Source organism: Pogona vitticeps, chromosome 2, assembly GCF_051106095.1.
Source record: "Pogona vitticeps strain Pit_001003342236 chromosome 2, PviZW2.1, whole genome shotgun sequence".
Lineage (NCBI taxonomy): Eukaryota > Metazoa > Chordata > Lepidosauria > Squamata > Agamidae > Pogona > Pogona vitticeps.
Window position 1 is genome coordinate 189,558,276 of NC_135784.1, and position 25,592 is coordinate 189,583,867.

The following is a 25,592-nucleotide window of genomic DNA, read 5'->3' on the forward strand; positions in this document are numbered from 1 at the left end:
TTGTCTTCCAGCCAACACCCCTGGGCTCTCCCGGTGTTCAAGGACACCCAGAGGCAAAGGCCCTTTTCCCACAACCTACAACTTGTACTCCAAAAATTTGGAGAAAAAAAAAGGGTGAAGAAAGCAGATCGGCCATCCTGGAAGCTGGCTCTTTCTATGGGCCCTCTTGCTATGGGTATTGGTGGAGCAACACCTTTCTCCCAGTAAGAGAAGGTAGCTGCATTGGTCCATGCAAGTATATCAGGCAAAATCCAAAGGAACAAAACAAGACAAAAACACGTGGCATCTTAAGGACTATTATATTTAAATGTGAGCTTTCGTGGGCACGTCCACTTTGTCAGACATATAGACACAGAATGAAATGTTGAATGACATTATTTAGAATGTTCTACTTGTGGAACTGACATTTCATTGTATCCATATGTCTGACGAAGTGGACGTGCCCACGAAAACTCACATTAAAATATAATAGTCTTTATGGTACCACAGGTTTTTGCCGTTTGTTTCGTTTCTCTGGGTTTTGCCCGATACGCCCAGTACAAGACATCCAGCAACCTTCCCTTTCCGTTTATTTGTATTTAAAGAAAAACGACAACAACAAGCAGGCCTCCATTTCGCCCACCGGTGGTTTCGAAGCATTCCCGCCAAAAACCTTCCAAGAGATTCCGTTGACGTTCCCCGCCCCCTCCTCCTCCTCCCCCTCCTCTGCAAACACAGGCACACTCAAACGAGCAAACGCTCTTAACGCGCGCAAACCCAAAGGAGGCGCACGAGCGGAAGCGCGTGGCCCGCCGGCGCGGTGACGTCGCGCGCGAGGTGAAAGGTCGAGCTCGGCGAAGGGGTGGGGCTGCTGTGCGGAGATTCGCGCAGTCGGTCGGAGCGGCCTGAGGCCCATGTGGAGCGACGGCCGTCGGAGCCTCCGCGGGTGCTGCTGAAGCGAGGTCTCGGGGCCCTTGACAGCTATGAAGGGGTGAGTACGGGCCTGGCCCCCCTCCCGGGCTCTCGCCTCACTGCTTGTTTTCCCGCCGTCCGGACCAGCGGCGGCGGCGGCGGGGGGGGCGCGTCTCCCCGGTCTCCGGCCGGGAACAGCCGAACCTGGTTTTTTCTCGTCCTCGGGCTTCTCCGGGCGGCGGGCCTTGCCTTTGTTTCTGGGGCCTAGTCCTGCCTGAGGGGAACTCTTTTCAGGCCGTTCCTCCCATATTCTGGGGAGCGGGGAGGGAAGTGGAGACGGAGCGAGCGCCTCATGGTTTTTGGCGGCTCCTGAACGTGCCGCTTCAGCCTCTCGGAAAAACGAGGGAGAGGGAAGTGTGGCAGGAGAGCGCGGGCAAAGCGTTTTGAATTCGCGGGAGCCTCGCCGCGGCTGGATCTCTGCGTAAGGTGGCAAAGCAGGTCCACATGAGTCATCCTCGTCCGTGGAAGGTGTCGCTCAGCCGCGGGAAGCCCAGCGAGCGCCTCACTCTTAAAAGAGAGCGGAGGGAGGGAGAGGAGGATCTGCCTGACCAGGAAAAGGAAACGCGGGAATCGCTTGTCACCGGTACAAGAAGCTCCCCCAGCCTTTCATGTAACTGAAGCCTCCTTCTCTTATCGCGTCTGATCAACTGAGAGAATAAAACATGGCAAGTGATCTAGTTAGGAAAGCTGGGAGTGTATGCTTCCCCAATCAGGTTCTGTTCTTTTTGACATGCTAAATTGGTCTGAGTTCCATGCTTTTATTGAATCAGCTTTGCTTCGCTTCTCTTGATCACAACTATAATTGTGGATTTAACTGCTTTGGTCGTTATGCCACTGCTCACGTTACAATTAAAATATAAATCAAAACAGAAATATGCATACTGTACCTGCCTAGTGTTAGCTTGACAACATAGTGCTAGCAAATTAGAAAGTACAAATACAGATATATATGTTTGCAAAATACTGGATTAAAAAAAAACACGAAGTGCCCATATAGTAGTTTAAAAAGAATCAGCTTTTCAGTTACTGTGAGTGCAAAGGAGCAAAAGAGGGAGTACTAAAGTGCATCTTCAAGTGGCTGGGTTCAAACTCCACTGTTGTATCATTCTCTACATTTTAAAAGTAGTTACAATCGGATTGTTCCCCCTTCTCCCAGTTAAATGCCTGAAAAGAGGAATGAGAAACAGCTTTGACATATAACTAAAAATAAAATAAATGGATAAAAAGACAAAAACGTGGTGGCACTTTAAAAACTAACCTAATTCCCTCCAAAATTCGCATTTAAAAAAATATAAGTCTTTAAGGTATCGTCACATTTTTATCTTTTTATTTGTCCTTTGATGGTTTTATTTTGTTTTTAATAGATATGCTCACATAGACTAACAGCTATCTCTTCTACATCTACAACTTCGACATAGTCCGCAAAGCATTTTCAGTAAAGTACAGTACCTCAGTATTACCACAAAGAGCATGTGCTCACTACAGTGGACCCTCGACTTACAGACAGCTCCACTTACAGACTTTATGAGTTACAGACTTCTCTGGCCGCAAAATTTAGGTTCAACTTGCAGCCGGAGAATCAACCTGCAGACCGGGAAAAAAAATGGAACCAAAACGGCCAGTTATGGTTTAATTGGTTTTCAATGCATTGTAGGTCAGTGGAGCCTCGACCTGCAGCCACCATCCCAATATGGATTAATTCCATAAGTCGAGGATCCACTGTAGTTGGTCTTATCTCTCTCAATGTTAGTAAGCTAACATTGGGGATGAATAGGCAGGCTGAATAAATCTGAAGCCCAATCTACTATCATCTGTAAACAAAAATGTGAATGGTGCTGTCCTTGACTACTCTCCACAGAAGCCACTCCTTCACATTTCAGCTCTTTGGATATGATATGCCATAGCCATTGAACCTTTGGGAAGGTACTCTAACCTTGGTAGTTGGTGCAAGCAGTAGCTTGCATCCTTTCCTGCCCAAAACTATCTTTTAAAACTAGGTTTGAGGCATTTCTCAGTCAGAACAAACAAATGGGGAGCATTGTGGAAATGACCCACATGTCCCTCATGTTATGTCACTAGCTCAAAAGAGCTGCTGAGTACTAAAAATCTGCTGAGACATCCTTTTGTAGAGCTGTGAATAAAATGGAGAGCTTGGTTTTTAAAAGATGAAATACTGAATGGTGAATGAGTACTCATGGAAAAAAAGGTGCTTTGTCACAACATATACAATGAAAACAAAGGCCAACATATCACTGGATAAGGATATTTAGCAAATAGGCAAACTTTTCCTGAATGTTCGCTGAGAATATGGTGTTTATTTTAATTTGTCCGTCAGTAATAGTTGAACCAGTATTTCTTTTTTCGGCATTTTTTTAATTCCATATTCAGGTACTCTGATAAATTATGTCAGATAGTCTGGCATTCAGAAGAGAGCTTCTAAATCAAGGTTGATAGTTTTTAAAATCTGTATGGGATTTGTTCTCAAACATCCAGTTCTCCGTATCATCTCAGAATAGTCAAACTTGTAACCTAGCCGCCTAGAGTGGTCCTCACCGACCAGATAGGCGGGGTATAAAATAAATAAATAAATAAATAAATAATAATAACCTAGGCATAAACTACATAAAAGATAAATTCAGAAAATTGTATTTTCCATGGTTCTTTGTAATACTGGGTCTTAGAGAAGCAGCAGGGTGAAAAGCTGGTGCACATATTCCTAGGGTCTATGACATAAAGTGAAAATCCCTTAGATAGGGTCTCTGAAAATGAAACAGTCCTTTGCAAGAGTCAGGTTTATTAAAATGGTAGTCAATTCCAGTCCTGGCCTGGAAGTTTTTACACCTGTATAATGGACTCATTTTGTGGCTATGGCAGCAAAATCTGTGTTACGACAGAAGTTGTATCCAACAATTTTATAGATACACTGCAAACTGTACTATCAGTTGTGCAATCAGACACATAGTACTGATGCTCAGATGTAACTCCCTGTGAACTTCCACAAGTGTAGCTTTGCACTCTGTCAAATGCAATAACATTTCAAGCATAGACAAAACTAATGGGTTTTCTGGTGGGCTATGCCAATCTGTGATGTTGATATAAGGAATTTTTTCAATATATGTGGGCCCCAATACAAGTTATGATTTATTTTAGTTGTGTGTTTTATTATGGTAGGTTATAAAGGTCCTCTGGGATCCTGAATGAGAAATGGAAACTAAATACAGTGGTGCCTCACAAGACGTTAATCCGTTCCACAGAAATTGCTGACTTGCGAAAACATCGTCTTGCGAAACCAAATTTCCCATAGGAATGCATTGAAAATTAATTAATGCATTCCTAGGGGAATTTTTTTTTAAAAAAAGGAACTTAAGGGGTAGGGAGCTGGGGAAGCACCATGGGAGGACTAGCGGGGGGTCCCTTCCCCCCGATCACCAGCTTTGGAGGTCCCCCACTAGTCCTCTGAAGGTGCAGGAAAAGACTCCAAAATGCTCTAAAGTGGGTGCCCTTTTCCCTTCTGAGGCTTGCTGAAGGCTGGAGGAAGAAGCGGGAACTTTAAAATTGCTTTCAGTCAAGCCTCTGCAAACGCCGATTGCTGCGCAGAGGGACCCGCGCGAGTCCTCCCATGGTGCAAGGTAAGCCCCGGGGGACCCCCAAAGCCAGGGAGTGTGGTTTTGGGGCACCCCTGCCAGGGTTCTGATGGCTTCCCCTGCACCATAAGAGCCCTAGTGGGGGTGCCCCAAAACCACCCGCGCCCGCTTTAGAGCACTTTGCAGGCTTTTTGTGCCTTTTCAGGAAAAGCCTGCAAAGTGCTCTAAAACGGGCGCGGGTGGTTTCGCCCCCCCCGCCAGTGTTCTGATGGCTTCTCCTGCACCATCAGAGCCCTGGTGGGGGTGCCCCAAAACCACCGGCGCCCACTTTAGAGCACTTTGGAGGCTTTTTCCTGACTGTGCAGGAAAAGCCTCTGAAGTGCTCTAAAGCGGGCGCCGGTGATCGTGGTGCGAAAAAGCCCCATTGGAACAATCGTTTTGCAATGGGTAAAATGAACACAAAAAAATCATCGTAAAGCGATTTCATCGTAAAATGGGGCAACTGTCTAGTGAGGCACCCCTGTAATGTATTTCCCACTTTCTTTTTCTGTTGCTGCCTGTGTTTATTATAATATTTTCAGATACAGTAGAACTGTGGTATAATAAACTCTGTATATAGCATAATCTCTGGTTTCCTCTGATGGCCAGGTATGGTAAAACACCTTGGAAATGTGTATTTGTGGGGAATTTTATTTAATATTTTCAGATAAGTGAAACTCTGGATACTGATCTCTTGTATGTAGCAGTCCTACTGTACTGTTTTTCCTTGGATGATAGGAACAAACACCATATGTTATGTGAATTATAACATTTGTCACAAAACAAAACCTTGGCTTCAGCAGCTTCAACAAGCATCACTTTTCTGTTGCGAGGTGAGAAACAAGTGGCTGATGGGCATAGTTTCATCAGCTATTAGCAGCATAGCCATAGATGAAGAGGTGGCAGGTAGTTGTTGCCCTGTAGCATTTAGAGACCATCAGATTTCCTACCCTGCTCTGTAGTATGAAACTGCAGTGAAAACAACTATATTTCATGTGCATGCAAATAGCTGTGTGAAATACCATGTGGCAAGTTAGAGATCTTTCTCACAAAGTCTGTAGAAGCTCACAATGGATTTTATTTCGACATTTAACTATGCTCTGGTTGATTTGGGTGAGAACAGTTTGCTTTGTTTGTATGTGTGTGTAACATGTTTAGAAATGATTTTCATTTAATTTTTTTTACACCTTTGATATTTCTTCATGTATTTTAAAGAAAACTTTTATAGCTTTTGAAGTTATGCTTTGGTTTTTTTAATGAAACATTTTAGAGATATATTCTCTGCCCTTAGGGTTATAAGCTCCTTTATTCTATATGAATTTTATTCTAACTACAGTTGAAGTGTTGTATTCGAATGAGTTTGCAACTGTTCATACTTGTGAGACTTTGGATCTTATTTAAGCATAGGTGCCTATAGTTTTACATAACTGTAAGGCTTTGTGATTTTCTGTGCTTACAGCTTTCCCTCACAACTGTATGATTGTCTCCAATGTGTGTTGGACTTGCTATTTTGAAATATGGAACATAGAAGCAGTGTAGGCAAATAAAGCTATAAAATAGATAAGTTGGAGTTGCCTGGAATTATTGCAACAAAGAAAATACTTATATTTAAGATACCCAGATGAATTATGGAAGTACTTGTCAGTGATTGTCTGATTTCATTCTGGAATTAACCCTTTAATGGGATAAAGTCAGCTATGACAAACCTGGGATACTTTTGTCAGTCATGAACAAATACAGGGTTTTTTTTTTGTGATTTGCCCTGTAGGCTTGTCTTCAGGTTTGCTTGTAAGGGAGATGGTACAGAGTGCTTTCAGTGAAATTTTGTAAGCCACCCAGAGACCTTCAGGTAGTGTGGGTGGTATATAAGTTAAATAAATAAATAAATCTGGCAGGTGTGTAGGGATTTCTGCATTGTTTCATTTGCCAGGATCTTGCTGACTATATTATAGTGATTGATACAGTAGAAAGTCAGTAGCAGGCTCTCATACAGACAATTACATCTCTCTTGTAGGTGCATAAGCTTCATTCCTGCAGGGTGAACTTTGCAACATATTGCTGATACTCTCTAACCCAGTGGTTTCTAGCCTTGGGTCCTCAGATGTTCTTGGACTTAAACTCAAAAACCTTCACCGCTAGCTATGCTGGCCAGAATTTCAGGGAGTTGTAGTCCAAGAACCTCTGGGGACCCAAAGTTGGGGACCAGTGCTCTAACCAGTAGGAGTTGCTGTATCATACCTCCTATATGTGCATGGTTGAAGCCATTGTTCTGTGGTGTTTCAGGAGATGTTTTCTTAGCTGCTGAATGCATATAAGGCCCTAGTTGGGTATGTCAATTTTTGAGCGATGTTAATAATCTCTAACTGGGACCATAGCCTTCCTCTAAAATGAGGAGGGGCAACTGTAGCTCTCCAGAAGTTTTTGGACTTCAACTCCCACAATCCACATCCACAATCCACATCCTTAGCTATGCAGTGTTGTTGTGGGAGTAATAGGTCAAAACATTTGGAAAGCTGGAAGTAGTAGGCTAAGCATGGAATATATTGAATTTTAATTTCTTTGTACTGGAAGTTCCAGCATTTACCTGGAATTCCTCCAGGCAGAATTCTGGGAGATACTGCCAAAAAGAGAAATTTTCAGATGAGATCTCATTATACCCTGTGGGGTCATGAAGCTTGTACTGTATTTTGAATGCCTTTCTTTTGAATGTCTCCAGCAAAAATAAAACTGAAAGCAAAAGTGCCAGGCCTCTTGAGGAGCCAGGTTGTTTGGTTGAAACTGGGAGCAGGGAATCTCCATATTCTCCAGCATGGGACTACTTTACATTCTCCTGCAGAGCTATATACAGTATCTGTTTGCCCCTCGAACTCTTTTCTCACTGAGAAGAGGGCTGTTTTTCCTTTTACAATTGGAAGGGGGAGGGCGGACTGTAGGATCAGAGAGAGAGAGAGAGAGAGAGAGAGACAGGGACTGAGGGGAAGGAGGGAGCTGTGGCTTGTCAAGCAGCATTTTTTCACTTGTCACAGACGAGTGGATTTTTCAAGCCCTGTTAATGAGAACGTAATCAAGCACATTTTTTTCTTTGAAATGGGCTTGTTTTATTTTCTAAATTATATAATAAAATAGGCAGATAATTCATGAATGACTCCTTATGAATAGTGATGTTCTTACTCTTACAAATGTGTAATAAAAAAATGAATGAGCCAGAAAATTGCTGCTGTTGCATATCTGACTGTAATTTTCTTTACTGTCTGCCATGTAGAATATAAAGATGGTGTTTTAAGCTACAAACTGTTTAAAACAAACTACATATCTTTAATAAATTAAAAATAAATTGATGTCTCAAAAAAGAAAAAAATCCAAAATGCATATTCCTTCAGTACACTTAGCACGCATGCCAGGTGTCAGATACTTTGTTTTCATGATCTTAGGACCTTGGTTGAGATCGACACATATATACTTTCTTTTACCATTATAACCATATAACTATACCTATATTATTTTAACTATTTTTTTTTTGCAACAAGCCTTTTCTGTGTCTATACAATGTGAAGATAAGATTTATAGGTAGTTTCTTTATTCTTCAGAGCACTGAAATATACAGAGTGATTGTCTTGATACTCACAAGAGGTTAAAAGAGTCATTAAAGTATTAAATGTGGATATAAATATAATACAACACTGTGTAATAAATTATATATTAAAAGAAATTTATTAATTTTGGACCAAAATCGGGTTGCATCAATCGCATGATCGCTCTCCCTGTTTTGTGCACGTTGCAGGACATAATTAACATTAATGTAAGTTTTGTGTGGTTTGATTTTATCAACATTCATATGTTATTACTCCAAGAGATGAATATCCCCATTTCTGTAAATTGTCCATACATTGTCAACATTTCTTCATTATCTACTCAGATACATACCACACATTCCATCCAGCATTATTCCTGGCACTGGTTGCTCGGCTGGTTCCAATCCATTCATCTGCTGCTGAATGTACAGTATCTGCCCATTGTGGTACGAATTTGCACGTGCTAAACATGAAGATGTAGCACTAAATGATACATGTAAGTAAATAATATAACTAGGTAGTGGAGCAAGTATTTGAGGCAGAAACAAGATTTTTATGTAGCAGAAGCAGCTAAGGAAGATCCTGAGAGTACAGGTGAGGTGAATGTTCTTTAGTGCCCTCCTTTCCACCCATCTCTGCTGTCATATATACTACCACATTAGCTTTGGTCACATGGTATTGATAGCTCCCTGTTGGAGACAAAGTAATATGTATGCTCATTTCTCTAGGCTTCTTGCCCGTACCACTGAGCTACTGGTTATGTAGTGTTTTGTTGTCGGGATCTGCAAGATGAGAGGAAGTAGGGGTCTTGCAGATGAAGCCTCAGGGCAGGGATCTTTCTCCTCGACCAGCAAGGAGAAAGGAAAAGAGACACGAGACACTCAGAGTGTGGTTTTCAGGATGGGATCCGGATGAATACAGAACAGCCTGCCGTGAGGCACCTGTTCAGTGTCAGTTCTTTTTTCCTCGATCCAGCCTCCCCTCAGTTTATTGTATCCCCTACCTTTGAACAAGTTAATCAATACAGAGGTAACTAATTTCTTGAATACACAACCAGAATAACCAGAGTGCTGGTAAATAGAGACAGCTAATTTCCTTGAATACAAAGGCATCAGTAAATACAGTGGTTGGTAAACAGACAGGCTGGCAAACAGACAGTCAACACTAAACAGACACAGCTAACTCCAAATACACAGCCAATGTAAACATTCCTCAGGTAGACATTTTAACTACATTACCCAGAGACAATAGACAGCAGGTCAATGATTTATCCTTACTGGAAACTAGTGACTTGCAGTTTTAGCATGAGGCCTGCCATTGTCATAGATATACATTTGCTACTGCCACAGACATATACATTGTAACAGCATAACAGCATAAATTTTCCCCACATTTTGTAATAGAGTGTGAAATAATCTGAACCTAATGTAATTTTAAACATTTAAAATCTTAAGCAACTCAATCAGGTGTTCCTATCCTGAATGGTTTCAGGTGGGTTGATTTGTGTTACAAAGATAAGGCCAGTTTAAAATATCTAATTACACTGTTTTCCACCTGCAGTTAAATATTTCCTAAACATGTATATGGATAGAGTACTATAAGCTGTTCTACACTACCTTTATGCTGTCTCGGAAGGTAATTTAGCTTTTACTTGTGCAGCACACTTACCTTCTGCTGCACAGAATTATCTCTGTGTTATTTACACAGACGTTTTTGAGTTAGACCTATAAGTGACCCAGGCTACTTTCTTGAAGAGATACCCATACCCACCCACCCATCCACTCATAGCTCTCCAGTTTTCAGCAGCTGATAGATGCGTTAAATGCCTGATAGGTGTGTTCCAAGAGCCAGTTAAAACATGGCGTACATAATTGTGTTCTGCTCAGTATTTAGTCAAGGGGAGGGATGATGTTAGGAGCTCTGCTCTTCCAGGTTGCTTGATTTAAAAAACAGGTTCTACCTTCATGTGCCAGAAAGGATTTCCTGAGAGAGACAGAGGTAATGCTGAAATTTGTTTTCACAGAACAGTTCCACAAAGGTGTGTATCCCTTGCAAAAGATGATTGCTTTTTCACTATTGAGGTATCTGTTGAGCTCAGCATCATTAGTCAGTGGCTACTTGCTGACTTGTCTCACTGGTCTAATGGACTTCCTCAACTAGACATAGTTGAAATAAAAATAGTTAATTATATTTAGTACTGTACTTCAGATGTATCAGGTACAGACTATTTTACTTGTAAAAATTTTGGGGTAGATTTCTACCACATGCCATGACATTATGACTTGTTATTCATACATACCGTGTTTCCCAAAAATAAGACAGAGTTTTATATTAATTTTTGCTCCAAAAACACATTCGGGCTTATTTTCAGGGGATTTTTTATTTTTTTCATGTACAATCTACATTTGTTCAAATACAGTCATGTCATCTTCTGGTTGCTGCACAATGGTGGAGGGCGGGCTTTCACTTAACTAGGACTTATTTTGGGGGTAGGGCTTATAAATCATAATAGGGCTTATTGTTAATTAGGGGTGTACTCACTTTTGTTGTCAGCGGTTTAAACAGTAATGGCTGTGTGTTGCGTTCTTTTCAGGGCACAGCACATTTACACTGTTATACAAGCTGTATACTCAACTGCTTTACATTGTAGCCAAGTGTCATTTCTTCAATGTTGTCATATGAAAAGATATACAGTGGTGCCCCGCATGACGACGATAATCTGTTCCGGGAAAATCTCTGTTTAGCAAAATCATTGTCATGCAAAATCAGTTTCCCCATTGGAATGCAATGAAACCCGTTTAATGCGTTCCAATGGGGAAAATACCTCGTCGTCCAGCGAAGATCACCCATAGGGAAGCCATTTTGTGAGCGCCAATCAGCTGTAAACATGGATGCCCTGTGAAGCATGGGTCTGAAAAACACAGGGCAGCCATTTTGCGGAGCCAGAAAAATCGTTGTCTTGCGAACAAACGGTTCGTGAAGCACAGACCTAATCGAGGTCCAGTGAAAATCCCCCATTGGAATGACTGTTTTGCCAATCACTATAACGAAAGTCATTGTAATGCGGATTCATCGTTGGTCCGCCGGGTCGTCTTGCGAGGTACCACTGTACAGTACTAAAATATTTATGAAATATGAGAGGGTGTACTCACTTCTGTGATATATTGTACTTCTCTCTCCTCCACCACTCCTGAACCTTGGAGGAGAAACTTTATGTACATAGTGGAGGGTTTTGCCATTGATATTTGAGTGGCATGTATCTTTTGGGGGCGGGGTTAGGCAGTCCACTTCCTAGATGTGTTCAAGAGTAACACTGTCCTTAAAAACAGGAAATGCCTTCTTTGTATGAAACGAAAGTAGAGATTTTACCAAAGAAATTGTGGCAGGCTTGGTGTATGGTCTCCATTGAGTAGCCAGTCTCTTGGCCTCTGGAGGTTGCCCAACCTTGAGTTTGTATGTAGTGGTACTTTAATTGCACTGATTGAAAACACACCCTCTGTATTTATCTTGTGGCTAGACATATATTAGCTCATCTTGTGTTTGAGAAGCTGGGTTGTGAAATGTGAAATCAACAACATTTCTCTAAAACCTGCATAGAACTCTTTATCAATCCAGGTATCTGCAGTCGTAGCATACAGACCCTCTGAATGTAAAGCTTGTTTAGCCTTTATTGTATTCCTAAGGGAACTTTTTATTCCAGTTTATTGTGGCTGAAATACAGTGAGTTCCAACTACAGTAGACCCATTAAACTGGTTGCTGTGTGGGAGGTCTATAAATTCTGGTGTTTGTGTCTACAAATCTTGATTTAGAAGTCAGCTGCTGTCTGTGATTGCTACCAGCACCCTACTGTCAGCCCCCTGGAAGATTTGTGCACATGCCAGGAAGATTATGGAGAAAGTGGGCACATAATTCATACCAGTAATTAGAAATCTGTACAATAATTCCAAGGCAGTTGTTGTATCCTAAGGGATCTTTTTTCTTTACAAAGAGGAACTTGTCACAGTTGTCTTTATCTCCTCTCTTCCTTTTGCACATGCTGGAAAATAATTAGATCCACTGCGGAGACCCACAGCACAAAGTTGGCTGTTTCACAGACTGTGCAGTCTCATTACCTCATACTCAGACACTGAAGCAGAGGAAATTGTCAAGAAATATAACAAAGTTAGCTGCTTTGCAAATTCTTTGTGATAAGTCCGAGGCTCTGTGTAAATAAGCAGGTACTAAGCAAACCCATACTTAGTTCAATCATTTGGCTAAACACAATCCTCAGTTTTAGCAGGTACCTAAGTGTGAACATCTCCCAAAATCCTATCCACACTGAGGAAAATCAACTATAAATCTGTGTGGATTCAAATTAAAGAAGATCTTACTAGATGGACCAAATGAAACTGGTTATCTACATTTGTTTAAGCAAAATGGTACAAGTTGTGTGAGTAAGTTGCCGCTAATGATGCTGTTACTTAAGACATTTCACACACGCAATTGCCAGTTAAATTTTGCCCATTATGTCCCGTGAACATGCTTCCCAAATTAACTTTTATTTTTTAGACTTTTCCTACCATGCTCCTTCTGAAAACTATACAGAATTACCAAAACTTAATCAACACATTATTTTTTTTAAAAAACAAAACCCTTTAGAATATCCAAGTTATTCTCAAACCTAGGAGTGGGAAAAGGGAGATTAGGGATGCTAGATGTCTGCAGATGTCATGATGCCTTTTACCTCTGTCATAGATCTCCACTTCCAAATAATGAAGATGAAGGGTAATGGGTTATAATTAGAGATGAGGATATTTGTATACGAATATCCCTGCACAACTTGAGTTAATGAGGGTCTGGCCCCTGAGGCTAGACTGTCCACTCGTGCATCCAGTGGTGGCAGTGGTGGTGGCAGCAGCCTCGCTCATCCTTCCAATCACTCCTGAAGCCCCACTCATGTCTTGCTTGGCTAGTGATTTGGTAGCCATGCAAGAAGACTCGTCCTCCCTCCCCTTGCCTGGAGTGGCTATCCGAGCAGGAAGAGAGTGGCGCTGCAGGAGTGATTGGAAGGATGAGTGAGGCTGCTGGCCGACATGTGAGTGGATAATTGGGCCCCAAGGGGTGGACCCTTGTTAACCCCAGCTGTGCGGGGATATTCGTATTTGTATTTGAATACCCCATCTCTAGTTATAATAGAACCTGTCACCCGAACAATTTATCTGTACAGCCTCATGCATCTAAGAAAGAAAAAGACATAATTATTCCATGTTGCTATCTTACTCATGTGGAAGGAATAGTATTTAAAAAATCTGGCAACTTTACTTCTTCTTAACCCCACTTATATATCACCCACAGTTTTATTGGCCAAATAAACAGCTCCAGTTTTAGATCTGGAAACAGGTCAGTCTGGTCTATATATTTGCTGTGATTTTTCTTCCAAATGACAGGCAGACTAATGGTCATATGATTCAAAAAAAGGTTACTTGAGACGTCCGGCTATGGTTCTACATCCACAAAATCAGGGTGGATAAAAATCAATGATTTGTTTAAATCAAATCGATTTAAATATTGATTTAAATCTAAAATTATTTTTAAAATTTAAATAGTCAAAAATACCATTTTAAACATTTAAATAGTGATTTAAATCAAATCCACCCTGCATCAAATCCTGTATTTTATTGGCATGGAGGTGGTTAATGAGCAAGCCAAGTGGTCTCTTGCACCCTTTGAACGGTTTCCTTCCGTCTGTCCGTCCATCACAGTTCTTTCTTTAGTAATACATATAGGGTGATTCTGTACAGAATTAGCCAACATTTGAAGGACCCTGTGTGAAAACATTTGAATGTGTCAGGGTGGCCAGTCTTTAATATATATATAATTTGCTATATCATAGTACAAATGGGAGTCCTATGGGAATTGAGCATGTTTTAATTTGTTCCAGTAGCCGGATCGAACTGGGTGATGTGACGCCGCACAACATTAAACAGCTGAAGCGGTTAAACCAAGTCATCTTTCCTGTCAGCTACAATGACAAGTTCTACAAGGATGTGTTAGAAGTTGGAGAGCTTGCCAAACTGGGTATAACATATTGTTCTTTATTTACCTAGGTGGATGAATAGAATAGCTACCCATTGTTTTTCTGCTAGTTTCATTACACCTTATGTTTCCTGATCTTTGCTTTTCCATATATTTAGTTTGTGTGAAACTATGTTTGTTATATAAACATGATTTGTGTAATCCCGTATTAATTCATAGTATTATAAAAGTATTACAAAAGTATTGTCTGCCTTTTGTCCAGACATCTTCCATGATAGACATTTTTTAAAAAACTTGAGGCTGTTGTTTTCTCCACATTTCACTTGATTGTATCCTTCCCTCCCTTTGTTTTAGCCATAAACAGTCCCAAGGTATCATTGCACCTCCCTTCACAGCCATTCAGCTTTTATCCGTTGTCCAGTTAAAGGTTTTAGCAAGTTGTCAGTACCTTAGCATCATCGCTTGCTTCCTCTTGACTTCCATACAGTGAACTGGCAACTTATAAAATTGTGATTTATCACCCTCTTAGTTGTGAATCTTTTTTCCTTTGGAGACTCAGCAGGGATTCACAGATTTTAACTGGTAACAGCCTCTAGCTCAGTGGTTTCATTATCCAGCTGCAGAGCCAGAGGCTGAGAGTTCAATTCCCCACTGTGCCTCCAGGGAGAAGAGCCAGCCTGTGTGGGCTTGGGTAACCTATACAGTCCCGGGAATCCCCCAATAGAAGGGAATGGTAAACCTATATATTCCCTACGGAGAAAACCCTGAAAAGGGTTGACATAAGTCAGAAGCGACTTGGCAGCATGCAGTTATTATCTTTGCCCTTCCCTTTAGCCATTGTTGTGCATGCTTACCCAGAAGTAAAGTATGCTAAATTCAATTGGTCTGATGCCCAGGTAAGTGTGCCTAGGTCTGTAGCCATGACTTCACAGTGCCCTTTTACTAGAAGTTGGGACAATTTCCTGATTCCTTTCCAGCTTCAAGTTTTCAGAGCTGAAGAAAGAGAGCTTGTTTTGAGAGTTGTCCAGAGAGTTCTGATTGACATAGCTGTTACCAACAAAATGGATTCCCCAATTTTTTTCTGGACAGCTGGAGGGAAAGGCTGGAGCTCATCTTGGTACTGTAATAGACAACCAGTGATTAGAGTGCCATGTATAGCTATCCAGCTGTCCTCCCTAGTTAAGTGATAGAAACCTTACTTTTAATTGTACTGAGCACCTGAAGCTTGGGATGACTGTATGAAGCTTGTTCCCTAGGTCCAGTTGACTGTGGAGAGCTGTTTGCCCTGTTGCCACAAGATGATAGAGCATGATGAAAGTGATGAGCAGAGTAGTGAATCACTGCTCATTATATGCTTGCTTCAGTGTTTTCCAGAAGTCTTCTGAGACCTCATTCTCACTGAGATTGTAACTGTGCCTTAATCGTATCACTTTAATTTGCACTTGGATAATGGTTTCATTTCAGTGCTCACTGATACAAATATGTCTTGCATATAGTGAACCAGGGAAAGTGGGTCTACAGTGTCCTTCTGCCTGGCATATTGTACCAGTGCAGGGTTATTTATTTCTGTTTTAATGAAGGACTTTTCCACCACACAAGCTCCTTCCAGCTTGGCCCAGATGTATGGTATTAATGAGAATTAGAGCTTCTTGTTTGGCCTGATACGTAATACAGTACATGAAGTTAGTTAAAGATGGGATCACTTATTGATACATATTTAAAATGAAAATGTTTCTTACACATTTAAGTGGTATTCTTACACCTATATTTACCCCAGATCCTAGAGATATGGTAGATAAGAAATTGCAATAAATATGCTTTCTTTTTGTCCTTTTCCCCACCCCTCTTTTTGGCAGCCTATTTCAATGATATTGCAGTGGGTGCAGTGTGCTGTAGAGTAGATCATTCTCAGAATCAGAAAAGACTGTACATCATGACGCTTGGATGTCTGGCCCCTTACCGAAGGTTGGGAATAGGTAAGGCTGTCTTGGAAATTGTCAAGCCACTCTTGGGCATGAAGTGCATGGCTCAGTGGTTTCAGCTACAAGTTTTAGTTACATATAAGAGCGTGTGCAAAACGTTGGTGTCATCAGCACATCAGGAATAAATCTTGAAAGTGAAAACAAATTGGGATAAGGTTTGCTCATTCTGGATTCTCTTAAGTTATTGCTTCTTTACATAGAAAGGTGGCTTTAAAAGGTTTTAAAATATTTGATGCTGTTTGTTGAAAACTATGTTAAAACATTCTTGGCTGCAATCCTGTTGCATAAGGGTGAATGGTGATTTTTAAGTAATTAAAAACTTCCAGTTTCTCTTCCACATGTTTTCCAGCTGCTGCACCATCCATTTTGTCATGTGAGACCTGTGGGAGCTGTGGGATAGAAGGAAGAAGTTATTAATTACCAAAAATGTCCCACTGCTGATAACATTCTGTGGTGGTGATTTTTGTTAGTTACATATGGTTTCCCTTCTATGGCTTCTGTGCATTCCACACAGTGAAAGGATTATATAGGAGTCAGAAAAGCTGTGGGACAGAAATAGAAAATTATTAATTACTGAAAATCACCCCCTACCAGAGACATTGCCACCCTTCTGCAGGTCTAAGTTACGAAATAGGATTTCAGCATTTGTCTGAGAGAGTAAACTCAATTCTGCTCTGATAATCTGGTAACTTTCTGATTTCAGATTGTGGTAACAATGCTGTTATGTGTTAGGATGATCATCTGAACCTTGAAAAGATTAGAAATAACTCTTGTTTATTCTGTTTTGTCTTTGATTCTTTTTCAGGAACTAAAATGTTGAATCACGTGTTAAACATCTGTGAAAAAGATGGCACCTTTGACAATATCTATCTGTAAGTGAAAGGGGCTATAGGTATTTTAGCTTTTCTACAGAGAATGGATCAGTTGTGCCCTTTTTTTGTTTGGTTTGCCACTGCTGCTGCACAGAATGAAAAGTCTTAATGTATTGCAATTGCTATAAGACCTTAACGTTCTGGAGTTTCCTGTTGTCCAGTATAGTCTTAAATATAGCAGCCATGATCCTGATATATGCTTAAGAATTCAAATAACATAACAATTGCAGAAGTGATCTAAGCTGTTTCTGGGGTGTAATGGGCTCTTTTTATTTGGTATATTCTTTGGGCATGAGCAACACAGTTCAGTTGTTCACAAGAAAGGCAGTATGGAAAACGCAACCATCACTTATGTGACTTCTTCCATAGGCATGAGAAACCTCAAAAAGCTATTGGTTATTGATATTGTAGAGTGTAAATGTTTGGCCTAAATATACTGGCTTAGAACCCACTTTGACGAAATATGCTGGCACAAGTCTTCTTCATTCATGTTAAAAGCAGTGCAGTGGTGCTTCTGGAGTAGTAGAATCAGTTGGCAGGGTGCCACCTTTGCTCAGGGGACATCCAAATGTGTTCACATTCTTCAGGGAGCTTCCCTTGATTTCCTTGGCACAAACCCATTAGTATAATTTCTTTCTAGTGAATTGCTTCTGGGTAAGAAGTTAGTGTAGACATAAGCTGTCATGCACCAAGTCACATGATTGGTGTGCAAATCCAAATGCCACCACTGACTTCTTAATTGGTATCATCAGATATGGTACCAATGGACTTAGACCACATGTAATAGGATTTTGGCTACTGAGCATGCTTATTTATTTAAAGTTGGTCATTATAAAAACTGGTTCAAATATAGGGGCCTGAGGTTTTTTTCTCCTGCCTCCTTGCTTGTCTCCCCCCCCCCCCCTTTTGGCTATGTCACATAGAGTATATAAGCCAACAGCTAAGGGTTATTTGTTAATTGGTCATATGCAAACCATTCTGAGAGCATTTTTGGAGAAATGTGAATAAAAGAGTAACAATATAGTGTTGCCTCTTGGATATAAAACCACCTTCATTTGATGACCGTTTCCCTGAAAATAAAAGGGACGTGGTGGCGCTGTGGGCTAAACCGCAGAAGCCTGTGCTGCAGGGTCAGAAGATCAGCAGTCATAAGATCGAATCCACGCGACGGAGTGAGCGCCCGTTGCTTGTCCCAGCTCCCGCCAACCTAGCGGTTCGAAAGCATGCAGATGCAAGTAGATCAATAGGGACCACCTCGGTGGGAAGATAACAGCGTTCCGTGTCTAGTCGCACTGGCCATGTGACCACGGAAGATTGTCTTCGGACAAAATGCTGGCTCTGTGCCTTGGAAACTGGGATGAGCACCGCCCCCTAGAGTCGAACATGACTGGACAAAAATTGTCAAGGGGAACCTTTACCTTTACCTTTCCCTGAAAATAAGACCTAACCTGAAAATAAGCCCTAGTATGATTTTTAGGATGCTTGTAATGTAAGCCCTACCCCCAAAATAAGCCCCAGTTAAGTGAAACCCTGCCCTCCACCATTGTGCAGCAACCAGAAGAAGATGAAACAACTGTATTTAAATAAATGTAGATTGTTGTACATGAAAAATGTCCCCCGAAATTAAGCCCTAATGCGTTTTTAGAGCAAAAATTAATATAAGACCCTGTCTTATTTTTATGGGAACATGGTAATAGTGTATCTGGCATGTTTGGCCGTAACAGATACGGAGACTGAGGTTTTGTTGCATGTCTCCCTGGTCAGTTTCTAGTTCTCCCCATTACAAGGAAAGATTTCATAACAAGTGTGAATGATAGAAGGTTGTTCTTTCGTAGAACTGACTTAAAAGTTCAGAGGCCTAACCTACTGCCAGTCAGGCAAGACAGTTGTCCTGAGGCAAGTCTACCATCACAGGAGAAATTCCAGCTCCCATTTTTTTTACCGTGATTCAATGCTCTTCTACTTAGTCTGATAGTGTTCAGTGCAGGGTTGGTTCACAATAAGACCTTGATCATCCTTGGTTTTATAAACCTGGTTGATATTACTGAGATGGCACCCTAGGCAAGCCTGACATATCTTAGCTCAGCTCAGTACTAATTGCAGCATCGATCCAGTTTTGAGGTGGCAAGTGTTTTGTTGCAACTCAGGTGTGAGCATGACTTCCCAAGCAGCTTGCCATCCCAAACACCTCATATCCTAAACTTAATATTTTAAAAACATTGCTTTGGGGAATTTTCATGACATACTCTCCCCCACCAGCTTTTTTAGATATCTGAAGTAATTTAGAACAGCCCAGAAGCAGTGAAAAGATAGTAGAACTACTAGATATAGGCACTAGCGTGTGCAAGACATATTCCATAGAACTTTAATTCCCATCACCTGGAACCTTTTCAGCCTTGAGGCTGGTCTTAAGTGTCTGCATGTGGTTGGGGTTATAATGGCAAGTGGGAGTGATGCTAGCATAACATATACTGTGCTGCCCAGTGGTGACCTCCCTAACTGAATCCCAAACCGGAATTAAGATTGCAGGAAGAAATATCAACAGCCTCAGATATACAGATGATACCACTCTGATGGCAGAAAGTGAGGAGGAATGAAAGAATCTCCTAATGAGGGTGAAAGAGGAGAGCGCAAAAAAGAGTCTGAAACTCAACATCAAAAAAACTAAGATCATGGCCACTTGCCCCATCACCTCCTGGCCAATAGAAGGGGAAGATATGGAGGCAGTGACAGATTTTACCTTCTTGGGCTCCATGATGGTGACAGCAGCCAAAAAAATTAAAAGATACCTGCTTCTTGGGAGGAAAGCATTGACAAACCTAGACGGCATCTTAAAAGACAGAGACATCACCTTGCCAACAAAGATCCGCATAGCCAAAGCTGTGGTTTTTCCAGCAGTGATGTATGGGAATGAGAGCTGGACCTTAAAGAAGGCTGACCGCCTAAGAATGGATGCTTTTGAATTGTGGTGCTGGAGGAGGCTCTTGAGAGTCCCATGGACTGCAGCACAAACCTATCCATTTTGAAGGAAATCAACCCTGAGTGCTCACTGGAAGGATAGATCCTGAAGCTGAGGCTTCAATACTTTGGCCATCTCAGGAGAAGCGACGACTCCCTGGAAAAGCCCCTGATGTTGGGAAAGTGTGAAGGCAAGAGGAAAAGGGAATGACAGAGGATAAGATGGACAGTGTCATCAAAGCTACCAACATGAATTTGACCCAACTCCGGGTGGCAGTGGAAGACAGGAGGGCCTGGCGTGCTCTGGTCCATGGGGTCACAAAGAATCGGACACGACTTGACGACTATACAACAACAACAATGCTAAAACATCTCAGTATGGAATAGAGATTATACATTCTAATTCTGTTTTAATAGACAATATATTCATATATTTTCCAAAAGGTTTTATAGAGTCAACTGTTCTTGGATTGAAGCTTCAGTTTTATGAGATTCCATAAACGTCTGTGCAGATTATTCAGTTTACTCTTTCTCTGTCTCCTAGCCCTCAGTGTTTTAGATACCATAACAAAATTGTGCAATTCTCAAATTCAGTTTGAGTCTTCAGAGATTAATAGTAGTATGTGGAGATGAGAACAAAGCTGATGAGCCCTCATTTCCAACTCGGCCTGAAATTGTTCCTGCAGGGTTTTTTTCTCTTGACATGATATAATGTTGGAAATTGTTGGAAGCCCTATCAAAATTTCCAGGATTGCTTTCAGTAGCTCCTTGGGTGATGCTGATTGCTTAAGAATAATAAGCCTAGGTGTTGTCCCTCTGTGTGTAGAGCTGGTTGGATAACTGATTGAGTTTGAGTACCTGACCACAGAACCAGGGGCTTGGAGTTTTGATTCCCAACTCTGCTTCCTTGGAGATAAACCTGTGTGGCCTTGAACAAACTGCACAGATCACCACCAGAAGAGATTGGAAAACAACTTCTGAGTACAGTAGTGCCTCGCATTACGTTAATTCATTCCAGCGAAATCGCTGTAGAACGAAAACGTAATGCGAAAAGAAAAAAACCATTGAAACGCATTAAAACCTGTTTAATGCTTTCCAAAGGGCTTGAAACTCACCGTCCAGCGAAGATCCTCCATAGGGCGGCCATTTTCGCTGCCTGTGCAGTGAGGAATCCATCCCAGAAAACAGCGGGGGGGCATTTTGTTTACCTGGCGCCATTTTGGAACCGCCAATCAGCTGCTGGAAAATCGTCGTTTTGCGAAGAATCGGTTCCCAAAGCAGGGAACCGATCATCGCAAAGCGAAATTCCCCCATAGGAAACATCGTTTTGCGATCGCAAAAAGTTCATCGTAATGCGGTTTCGTCGTTAAATGGGGCAATCGCAAAGCGAGGCACCACTGTACTTTTTACCTGGAAAATCCTGATATGCATTGCCATTAGTCTAGATTGACTTGATGGAACATAATTATTGTTATTAATTAGTAGACAAAATCAACTGTTCTGTGCAGAATTTTGGACACTGCAATTGTCAGTGAACAGAGGATTACTGAGAATAATCACATGCCTATATCAGATCTTTTTGAGAAGTTATTGAAATCATACTTTAAACAAAATCTGCCCCACTAATGTGTGAAGGTAACATGGAACCTTGTTAGAGGTTGGATGGTCCTGTCTTTAAGCTCCCATGTGGTAATCTTTGGATTTCTTCTGTCCTTCCACACACATGCATCACACTGTCTTCAGGTATACTGTTCATTAGGATGTAAACTCGATTCTCATCTTTCAGAGAAAAGGCTAATGTATTTGTTTTATCTCTTTTTTAAAATCTCAGTCATGTCCAGATTAGCAATGAATCAGCAATCGACTTCTACAGAAAGTTTGGATTTGAGATAATTGAGACAAAGAAGAACTACTACAAGAGGATAGAGCCAGCAGATGCTCATGTGCTGCAGAAAAACCTCAGAGTCCCTTGTCTTGGCCAGAACACAGACGTGCAAAAGTCCGACAACTGAACAAAACCCAATGAACGCTTTATTGCACTTTCTTGTCACCAAATAAGGAAAGAGAGGCCTGGCGGTTTTTTTCTCCATTCTCCTAAAATGTGTTGTATCCTCTCCAACAAATTGAATAGCTTCCCAAGGATTGTCAAATTGTGTGTTTTGCATTTTATAGCTCTACTTTGCATTCTTGGGGATGGAAATAGTAAACAGTTCTAGCTTGGAGGTCCTTCAGCTGACTCTTCAAAGGTTAGCTTTTTTCAGCATGTGTGATCCTCCCGCATTTCCATTGAAGGGCAACTTCAAGCAATACTTTGCATTCAGGCTCCTAGTATCATACATTTTTGTGTGTGGTTTATTTTTTTTTTAATTTGGAGGTTATTGATTTCTTTTTCTGAATTTCATTAAACAGCTTTTTGCCTTGTTTACCTTTTGAACATATACATACATCAGTCAGGTAACTGGCTCACAGCTTCTGAATGAGTTTCTCCATTATGTTTTGAGACAGAGAATGGCTGACAGGTTTCATCTTTTTTGAAGTGTCAGCTTTGTCAGTTTTGTGGCCAGTAGACTTATAAGGCCCTTGACTGCTGTAACGGAGGATTCAGAGTATCATCTTCCACCCATTCATTATAGGTTTTGCACCAGCAATAGAACACTCCTCTTGGTTGTGGCAACAGTGGAGGAATCAGTCATTTAAAGTTAAAGAAGATCAGTTTGTTATTAAAAGCAGGGAAGAGGAAGGAAGCTTTACCTTGGAAATGATGCTGCTGATTTGGACTGTGTTTGCTTGCTGGCATTATTTTCTCCCTAAGATAAAAGATGGTTGAAACATTTTTTCTCTGAAGACTTGGCACTCATCCTAAAAGGAGAAGTGCCGTGGAACAGAAGATGAAAATGACTTCTTGGAGGAACATTATAAAGATTCAGAAAGTAACTGGCTTTCTCCTAATATTGTAACGTTAGAACTGTAGCCTGCTTTACTGAGCTTTTCCTTTGTATTTTGTTATGCTCTTGTTTGCAATTTCATTTTGAGCTTCTAGCATTCAGTACATCTATGCCAGCTAAACTTTACAATTCTTCTTTTCATCTAGGGAAATGTACACTTGGGAGGTTGGGAGGAACACGCCCTATCATCTAAAACAATATTAAACTATATTTCTTCCCTGGTTTTGAACTTAGCTGTATTTTGCGCTTGTCTGCTTTGAAATACCTTTATGGGTGTGTGTGGTTACAGTATAATCTTGTTAGCAGGTGTTGTAAATCCACTGTGATGCTGAATTGAGAACCAAGGGGATCTAGATTGGTAAAACTTAAATTAATTTCCATTATTATTCAGTTTTTAAATGCAGAGGAATCAGAAAACAGGAGAATCTCCACCATTCCTGGAAGGCCAACAGAGTGTCTTGGAGTGTGTTCCAGACACCCGCTTTTTCATTATATGCAGATTTTCTGCAAAATTGTATGCTAATTCTTTGACCAGAACAAATATTCAGCTTGTCCTTTAGAGGCCTTGTACTGGAAACTCTTGTGCTGCTTTCTCTGGTCAAAGTTTCTGGTTCACAAAGTTTTATATTGCAGTTCCTGAGAATCTGTCTTCCTTTTACAAAGATGGAGCACATCTAAGGCCCAAGTACCAATGCTGCTTTCCTGATCAGTTGTAAGTAAGGCAAGTGTGAAAGTACTACATTGGAGAATGTATGTATAGTTCAAGTCAACATCTGTCCATAGTTGCCTTCAAGTGCCAAGGGAAATGTGTGTCATCCTTCTCTGGAACTTTTTCTAGAAATATAAGCTATTTAGGATGGCTTCTCTTGATCCACAGATTAGTTTTTGAGGCAGTTTTATTTTCAGATCCCGGGCAAATCCAAACGTTTTGCTTCTAGTTTCTTCAGTCAGTGTCAGTCTGTGAATGTATTTCTCAACAGTTCTTGAGGTTTCCATTGTATGAGCAATCTTCCCTAAGTAACTGTGTTCTATACCAGCTGGAGGGGACAATTATTGGAAAGCAGAGTTCCATTTTTCAGTCCAGCCACTCATGCTACTTGCTTCATCCTGAGCCCCTTGAGTTGTATCTCTATTTGAATATGGCAACAGCAGCAGTCTGGATGGTACTTTTTCCTCTTGGTATTTTGCAAAAGTCAGCCAATTTTGGGAAAATGTTTTGTCTTTTGAAATAGTCAAGCAGAAGGTTGTCTAAAATGGGTGTCTTTAATACTTCATGTGTTATTGTCAGGATTTTCTATTCTCTTCAGATCAGATTATATATATGTGTTAATTAGCTTGAACGTTCAAGTTACATGAGCAGTATCACTGCTCTTGACCGACATTTGCAAGGAATATATTTGACAAAAGTTGCAAAGCCTGTAGTTAAAACCTTAAAGAAACTCAGCGCATTGTGTTTTTGTATCGGACAGCAGCATTGTGAAACTGCTGAACTTCACAAAGAAACTCAGTATTTGGGCAACCATGATGAGCAACAGGAAGAAGCACCCAGTAGAGACATCCTTCAGTGGGTGGGTGGGTGGGGCATATTTTTGTATACACAAAGTGGCTGGGATTACTTGATTCAATTAATGATTACATATGTCCATTAAATATGACATACTGTTACAGCTGAAATAAATTCTAGTTATGTTTTCATTAACTTCATGGTGCCATGTGATGTCTAGTAAATCTGAATAAAACTTGCTCTACTCCTGTGGTTGTGCATCAGAGCTAAGCACAAAATTCATTTTAGTCTGAACTGCTGCATCAACAACAGGGGCCTCAGTAACTCCAAAACCAAGACTCACCTTCCTTAGGCCACTTCCTGGAGATGAACAGTAACACGGTATTTATTGAATATTTATTTATTTATTGAAATATTTATTTTAAAACTATATAACCAAAGCTGTAATGCTCAGACTCGTGCAATTGAAGGGAGAGGTGTAGTTCCCTGTATTCTTTTTTCTGCCCACCTGTCATATTTCTCCATCTGTCATCAGTACAATGCACTAGCAATCGTGGCTGGCATAATTCAAGACTATATCAACAGAAATGCAATGTCCAGTGAAGTAAAGTCATAATATCACTCTGTTCTGCTTTGGTTGGACCACACCCGGAGTACTGTGTCCAGACCCTGGGCACCACAGTTTAAGAGGGATCTCAGCAAGCTGGAATAAGTCCAGACAAATAAAGATGGTGAAAGGTCTGGAAACTAAGTCCTGTAAGGAGTGGCATATTCCATGTGAAGGAGAGAAGGATGAATTGATGATAGAAATCTTGAAGTAGTCAAATGGTTTCACACAGAGAAAGGAGCAAACTAGTTTTCTGTTGCTGTGGATGGGAGGACCTGAACCAATTGTTTCAAATTACAGACAGTTTTTAACTAAACATTAAGGACTTCCTGACAACAAGTTCTATTAAGACTTAAAAGGTGGTGGATTCTCCTTTATTTGATAATTTTAAACAAAGGTGATTGAACTAGATAACTGTTAAGAATTATCTTCCAACTCTTAAATTTGTTGATTCTGTACCACTGAGTTTATTGGCTGGTTTGAGGGGTTATTTCTATTTAAAAATCCCCAATTCAGATTTCTTTAGTACCTGTATAGATAATGAGATTACTTTGCATCTGCC

The 25,592-nt window shown here is 40.9% G+C and overlaps 1 protein-coding gene across 2 annotated transcripts; it reads left to right on the forward strand.

The window, feature by feature from the left end:
• Window positions 1-828: 828 nt before the first annotated feature.
• Window positions 829-23,152, forward strand: NAA50 (N-alpha-acetyltransferase 50, NatE catalytic subunit). Of its 2 annotated transcripts, none has more exons than XM_020789531.3 (5): window positions 829-970; window positions 14,068-14,204; window positions 16,019-16,138; window positions 16,950-17,016; window positions 21,806-23,152. In XM_020789531.3, exons 1-5 carry the CDS (start codon window positions 963-965, stop codon window positions 21,984-21,986), a joined length of 513 nt encoding a protein of 170 aa, XP_020645190.1. In that variant the 5' UTR covers window positions 829-962; the 3' UTR covers window positions 21,987-23,152. The 2 variants fall into 2 exon arrangements, with proteins under 2 accessions (XP_020645190.1, XP_020645191.1); XM_020789532.3 differs by having other exon boundaries at window positions 830-970; window positions 14,071-14,204.
• Window positions 23,153-25,592: the final 2,440 nt, after the last annotated feature.

Bases quoted from the DNA above. Each gene is read 5' to 3' on its own strand.
- NAA50 (XM_020789531.3), top strand. The intron at 14,205-16,018 runs GTATAACATATT...TCTTTTTGGCAG, and splicing joins TGGAGAGCTTGCCAAACTGG to CCTATTTCAATGATATTGCA. The intron at 16,139-16,949 runs GTAAGGCTGTCT...ATTCTTTTTCAG, and splicing joins TTACCGAAGGTTGGGAATAG to GAACTAAAATGTTGAATCAC.